Raw genomic sequence first — 7,195 nt, 5'->3', positions numbered from 1 at the left:
CTCATTCAAAAGCCTAGGAAGTAAGTGTACATTAAATCATTCCTTCCGTACAGGCAGACACACGGAGGGAAATTCCAGTCTGTTTCCACTCTTTTGTTTTCAGGGCATTTTTGGAATTTCCTTCAGGAAGTGAGAGGTTCTGACCTAAAGCCTTCCTCGGTTAGTAGGCTCCAGTTTCCCACAGTAAACCTTGCACAGAAATGACGTACTGTATAAGAAGGTGAGGTTTATCTTTACACCCCAACTGTATCCTGTATAAGCTCAATGAAACTTTTAAAGTATTACCTCAGGAGAATGGCAGCAATAGGGGAAACAAAAGAGTTGAATCTTGAAATACAGTAGTTACTCAAAAACATTGGCCAGATCCTCTGCTGAAGAAATCAGTAGAGACATTGATTTCCACCACGTGAGGTTCTGACACTATATTTTAAATATAAACGTTCTTGATGTGTGTAATAAGCTCAGTACAAAATTCATAACTTGTTTAACATTTCCCCCTGTGTCAATATAAAAATAAATCATAATATGGGATTGGTTAATATGTATGTTAATTTATAATCATGTTCTCCTAAATTACACGGTATTTTGTTCTGAATAGTAATTGCAGTGGTGTTTCCACCTCTCCATTATTTGCCATAGTGAAGTTTCTTGCTCCAGAGCATAGATATATCCAGGTTTTTTACTGGCACCCATCATTTTACCTTTGGAGCAGCTTAACACTCATGATCTTGTATCCTCATAAATAAAGGTATCATTATGGTTCTAAGTCCTTAATTGAATAGAAATATCATGCAGAATCAGCTTGATCCAATGCCTCTTGAAATCAATGTGACTCTTTCCATTGACTTCTCTGATCAATAAATCATGCTCCAGATCTTGATGATAGTACAAAACAAACAAAAAAGTGATAGCAGGATCTTAAAAAAATCAGTTTATTAATGTTTAGAAGTCAATAAAGCTATGTGCAAATTGAACAATAAAAGTCAGAAACATTTTAAATACTATTTTTTAAAAACAAAGAGAAAATCAGTTTAATTGCACTGGAAATCACACTACAAGGGCAACATTTTTACAGAAAAACATTTCTATGTTTCACCAATAACTGTACATTAAGCAATTGTTCAGCTACCCTGATACATTTTTTATTATAGTAATGTTCTAGGTGTTGGAAGACTTCTGCATCTCGTTAATTATATACATTGTACACATTCAACCCCATTAACACAGATTAGAAAAATACCATAATAGAAACATTCAATTTAAATGAAAGGTATTTTTTATGTGAATTGATAAAATACAGACATCTTTGCTGAAATTGTGAACATTCTAAAACATAGAAAACAAAATAAGTTTTCCTGTATTTTGTTATGGAAGTGCATTTTTATGTCATATCACCAGTCATTTCACTTGGACTTGCGAAGGTCCTTTTTTATTTCTCTGAATTTCATGGTATTTTATATAGATTTTCTAATCAGTGGAAACACTGTGAGCCAAAACCTGAAGGTATTTTTCAGTTTTCACTTTGTCCTTACTTAGGCAAAACTCCCATTGATGCCAGTAATACTGGATACCAGCTTGTCAAGTATCACATGTTAATGAGAAAATGAACTGTAGGTTTATCCTGCAACTTTTAGGGTCATATAATTTATTTCATACTAAATGTAACCAATCAATAGATCTATGAGGCCAAATGCTATTCTGAGTTCCTCCCACGCAACCCTGTTGACTTCTTTGGGGTTATATGAGTGCAATTGAATGCAGAGTCTGGCTCATGATCTGAAAAGTAATATGAAATTTCAGCACAACTTCACAGAATTGATCTTGCAAAAGAAAAGCTTTGGACTCTGCGGATGAAATCTTATTACATCTAGAAGCTCAGGAAAGTGATGCCAACCTATGGTTATCCGTTATCTAGATTACATTGGCTTAGTCTCTTTCCTGCTGTGTACCAAATGGCAAACACTTGTGACTCAGGATAGCAGAGTCATCCCTCAACTTGGTACAGAAAGATCGTTTGTGTCAGGGCTTTTTCTGCAAGTAAAGAAATAATAACTTCACATTCTTTTCACATACAAAAAAAAAATCACTTTCCCACCTTCCTCCTCCTCCTCTTTCATGCCTGCACGCACTCGCAAACACACGGCACCATTCCACCTAAGCATCAGTCTTTCCGAGTTAGGAATACTCCTGGCAATCCTAAGTCTGCCTCAGTGCAAAGACAAAACATGCTCCAGAAGGAAATAGTTTCAAGCCAGAACAGTCTGTGCCACTTCCTGTACTCCACCCTTTGCAAGTGCCCTGCTTGCGTCTTCAGAACTAAAGCTACCTTGCTCACTTAGGCCACCTTTTTGGAGTTGATACAGTGAGCAGGTGGCTTCTTGTCTGTAGGGTTTCAAAGGGGAGGCTTTGAAACGTGCCCCCAATGGATACCTCTAAGAAGATGAGGTGACGTTGCCTGAAGACATGATTGTCTCTGGGCAGTCACCCTCATCCTTTTGGGGGTGGGAGGAATTGTCGGATTTGCTTCGGCTAAACTCCATCCCTCCAATAATTGGCCTCTTGAATTTGGCCCCAGAATCTGCAGAGGGGCATTTGCAGCAGCACAGGATCTTGATGAAGGCCCTACGCATCTCTTTGTTGGTCAAGGTATAGATGATAGGGTTCGTGGCTGAATTGAGCACAGCCAGTACTAAGAAATACTCTGCTTTGAAGAGGATTGAACAGGCCTTCACTTTGCACCCCACGTCCAGCAAGAGCAGGATGAACAAGGGACTCCAGCAGGCAATAAAGGCACTCAGGACAATGATCACTGTTTTGAGCAAGGCTAGTGATTTTTCTGAGCTCTTCGTGGCTTTGGAAAAGTTTTTACGAAACGTCAGCCTGCGGCTCCTAGTCCTGACCATGGAATAGATCCTGCAGTAGAGGACGACAATGGATAATAAAAGCCCAGTGAAAACGGTGGTGCAAAAGAGAATATAGTGCTTATGGTAGAGGGGCAGCACAGTGGAGCAACTGTGCAGCTGGTCGAGACAGTTCCAGCCCATAATAGGGAGCCCCCCTAGTATCATAGAGATGACCCAGCAGGCGCTGATCAGGAGGAAGGAGCGGAAGCTGTTGCTCCCATTGTGGAGTTTCATCTTTAGCATGGTGATATACCTCTCAATGGCAATGGCCAGCAGGCTGAACACAGAGGCTGACAGAGCCACAAACATGCTGCCTTCCCTGACAAACCACTGGGCAGGGGTGAGGCTATACGTTTTATGTCCAGATAACAAAAGGTTGGCAGTATAAGCCACCCCAGCCAGCAAGTCTGAGAGAGCCAAATTCCCAATGAAATAGTACATGGGTCGGTGAAACTTCTTGGTTTTCCAGATGGTCAGCAGGACAAAAATGTTCTCTAGGATGATGAAGCAGCAAATGATGATAAAAACCACTGATGTCACTTTTATTCCACTGTCCGCCTTTTCATTTAGCTTCCCCGTGTAGTTGTAATGTTTCTTAATGATTTCAGAGTTGACATAATCGCTGACAGTGTCATTTAAGATCTTCTTCTGGCGGCTGCTGGTGGAGCCCATGGTTCCCAGCTAAGCGACACTTCTCCAGCCACCCACCAGAGGGTGAAGTCAAGTAGAAACCTCACCAGCCACCCTTGAGGCAGTATCTTTGAGGTGGAGGCGCCAGTGTTTGGTACTCCCAGGAGTAGCCTCAGACACCACAGCCCTGAAGCAGAGGCATAAACAAAGCAAAGAGTCAGAGGAAAGTGTGCAAACAAGGTGGCAAAATGAAATCAGTGTAAAATAATCTGTTCATTTCACTACGTCAGGCTTACATATGAGTTCATAAATGAATCAGTCAGGACCATTCATCCTTCTCCACCCCACCAAGTAAAAAATGGCTCAGCAAATGGAACAGATAAAGCTGATCTGATAAACTTTATTTTCTTTATGCAGATTTGCACTAATAATTAGACAGCATTAGGGTTTGCACTGTTCGGATCTCACCAGCTCTCAGGCTAAGCCAGTGGAAAAAACAAGGTCCATCTGTTTCTCTCAATTCCTCAAACTTTTGATATAGGTAATACATTTTAAAAGTTCAAACTTCAGAAAGAGAAGACCTTGATTTGTTTTAAATGGAACTGAAAATTCACAAAATAAGCCTGGCATGAAAATCACTTGACTCAAACGACCTCACTTGTTTTTCCGCTGTTAAAATTCAAACATTGTTGAGAAAGAGAGGCAGTTCTGCAATTGATTGATGCCATCTTAAGAAGAGATAAGGAGGTGTGTGTGTGAGAGAGAAAAGGGTGTGTGTGAGAGAGAGATGTGTGTGTGTGAGAGAGAGAAGGGTGTGTGCGTGTGTGTATGTGTGTGTGTGTGTGTGTGTGTGTGTGTGAGAGAGAGAGAGAGAGAGAGAGAGAGAGAGAGAGAGAGAGAGAGAGAGAGCAGGAAAGCTGCCCCAATCACTTCAATTTGACAAAATCATCCTTTACAAAAGTTGTTGCCAGCATAAAACTCAGGAAAGCAAATCAAATTAGAAAACTCCCTGGAATAAGGGAATGGGCAATTGTCCGTTTGAGTATAAACACCAAAGTGTAAGTTCATCAGGCCATATCAGGGTGGGAGGAAAATAAAATCAAATTGGCTGTGCTAAAAACGCAAGGAAAGCAGAAAAGATTATGGAAATGGAGAAGCGGCCAGTGGAGTCCCAGGTGCCTACTACGCTGTCCAAGACAGATCTAGTGGATGCTCAGACCGGTACTTCTCCTTTCAATTCTTGATCTCACTACCACAGTTGGGGCGTTTTACTGCGAAGGGTTCTTTGCCTACTGGCCAAACCCAGCTGAGGAGTTGACAGCTGCTGCGGACACGAGCTAGTCTTCCCCCCTCCGAAGGAGAACCACAGAGCACAGCCTGGGGCTGGACGCGCTCCTTGGAGGCACTTCCACAAGAACCAGAAGTAACAAACCAGCACCTACCCCAGGGGAAGGCGAGGGGAGCCGGAGCTGCCCACGCAGAGCGCTCTGGCGGCAGGAGCGCATCCTTTAGGCTGGGAAGGCTCAGCCCGATGGCTGATTTCTAAGTGTGTGGGTGGGGGGTGCACCCCAAAGCGGGGTCCCTAGAACCCAGGGCTTACCTTGCTCAGGCAGGAGGATTCGCTCTCTGCGGCCGCTGCTTTGCCTGCGCTCGGCATCGCGGCTGCTCCGGAGCGCGCAGAGCTCGCATAACAAAGCCAAGTTTCCTTTTACTAATGGTCCCCACCCCGCGGGTTTTCTGCGAAGGAGACTTGTTAACTCTTTGGTGACCGCAGCCTGCCTGCCCCGCCTCTGCCCCGCCGGGCTGCTTGCCACCCAGCCCCGGGAGAGGGCTGAGTCCTAGGTGGGCTGCGGGACCCGAACTGAAGCCGTTCAACCAGAGAAGCGCCAGGACCCCTGAGTTTTGCCAGGCTCAGCTGCCCCCTCCTACCCTCTCTCCTTGCCTTGCGCCTGAGGCAGCGCTCGGCTGCCAGCAGGGAAGGGCTAAATCCCACCTCCCTCCTGCTGCAGTTGTGGCTGTAGTTGTTGAACACAAAACGCTGGTGGGAGCCCTCGCGGGGGAGTCACTCCGGCGCTGACTTGGTGCAAAACCAGGCTAGCCTCTTCCTTTGCCTGGTGCCCTCAGATTTCGGAAAGTCAGCGGCTGGGGAGCCCCGAGATTTCGGCCAGAGGAGGTGGAGGGAGACCCCGCACTAAATGACTTCATCCCAAAGGACTTAACCCTGGAGTGCCCAAAAGACAGTTCTCCCACCTTCTGGGGACCCCCTGCGTCAGGCACTGGGTGAAGCCACCACCTCTGGGATCCTTGCTCCAGGGGGACACCAGTTCCCCACAGGGGGAAAGGCTGTTTGCCTCACGTTGGCTTGGCACGTTTGAAATACCTGTCCAGGTACCCACCTTGCTAAGCAAACTGGATGGAGCTAACCCAACCTGCTGCCAGGGAGGTAGGGCAGGAGTGTGGTGTGGTGGCCCAGCACCTCAGCTACCCTGGGAAAACAGCAGTGTGGCCAGGGGAAACCCCTTCTTTAGCCCCTGCAGGCAAAGGATGGCACCACAGGTCTTTTGCCCTTTCACTGGTGCGTAAGGAATGTCACAGAAGCAGTTAGGATCCCCCAACCCACCATCCACTCTTCTGCCGCTAACAGTAGGATAATGATGGCTGAAGGGGGACTCCCCTCTTCCACCTGCAGGTACTGGCAGGCCCCTACAGCTCCAGGTGTCAAGGTCAAGACTCACCTGGCTCCTGAAAGCAATTGGCCTCTTTGATCCTGTACAATGACAGGACACTGACCCTAGGGGTCACAGGTTTGGGATTTAATCCATTTGGGATTCTTGCAAATTCAGCCTTGACTCTCATCTTCTCCCATTAATTTCAAGGATCTACTTTTCCTGTGGAAGCCAAGAAGAGAGGAGCCTGGGTTTCAAACTAGGATTTGTCACAAATGAAAAGGAAACACCAGCATCTCTTCTGTTCTTTCACCACAAGAGATGGTGAGGGGAGGAAGGGAGGATGGGAATTTAAGAGGTAAAGAAATCAGTATAACAATGATAGAGGCCATACCAAAATATTGTGACACAGTGTGCCCTATGAACGTCAGGGTGTGTGCTTCTGTTTCAGCTGTGGATTTTTAAAATAACACTTCCTGCAGGCTAGTGGCATGATCACGTTCTGGGTAGCTAACAGAACTTGAGATCTGACACAGACTCCCTGTGTAGCCATAAGCAGGGCACCTAAATTCATTGTGAATCAGATTTCCCATCTCTCTCTATATATAAACAATACCTTTTAAACTTCTCTCATGGGGCGTGCATGGTTGGGGGGAGGGGTCAGGGGGTGCAGCACATCCTGAGGAAGTTGTGAAGCATTTTCAGTTTGCAAAATACTAAATATTTTAAATGTATTATTAGTACTAAAAAGCAGTGACTGGAGTTGAGATAGTTGGCTGATACTACATGGAGAGAAGAGTGAATGTGTGTGTGAGGGAGAGAAAGCGTAGGTAGGGTTTACTCACTCTTTTAAACTTCTAAAAGAAATACTATTCTTAGCATCGGGAATATTAACCCTTACTTGGCTTGTCACTGTAGCGCACTCCCTCCCTTGCACTGTTCTCTTTACTCTCACTCCAGATCTAAATATAAAAGAAATACAATACACAATAAGAT

The 7,195-nt window shown here is 45.0% G+C and overlaps 2 protein-coding genes across 2 annotated transcripts in view; both read right to left on the bottom strand.

Moving 5' to 3' along the window:
• Positions 1-916: 916 nt before the first annotated feature.
• Positions 917-3,575, bottom strand: S1PR1 (sphingosine-1-phosphate receptor 1). Its single transcript, XM_089780546.1, has one exon. It carries the CDS (start codon positions 3,573-3,575, stop codon positions 2,433-2,435), a length of 1,143 nt encoding a protein of 380 aa, XP_089636672.1. The 3' UTR covers positions 917-2,432.
• Positions 3,576-6,382: 2,807 nt separating this feature from the next.
• The window catches only part of LOC102450245 (putative oxidoreductase ZK1290.5), a 120,569-nt gene continuing 119,756 nt past the window's right edge, over positions 6,383-7,195 (bottom strand). The window contains exons 9-10 of the transcript XR_016350267.1: positions 7,101-7,161; positions 6,383-6,421 (exon numbers count right to left, since the gene is read on the bottom strand). The gene's annotated coding sequence lies outside the window, so the exon portion shown is untranslated. The remainder of the gene's footprint in view (positions 6,422-7,100; positions 7,162-7,195) is intronic.

This window comes from Pelodiscus sinensis, chromosome 9 (assembly GCF_052426305.1).
Source record: "Pelodiscus sinensis isolate ZL-2025 chromosome 9, ASM5242630v1, whole genome shotgun sequence".
Lineage (NCBI taxonomy): Eukaryota > Metazoa > Chordata > Testudines > Trionychidae > Pelodiscus > Pelodiscus sinensis.
This window is presented reverse-complemented; position numbering and strand designations above follow the sequence as displayed.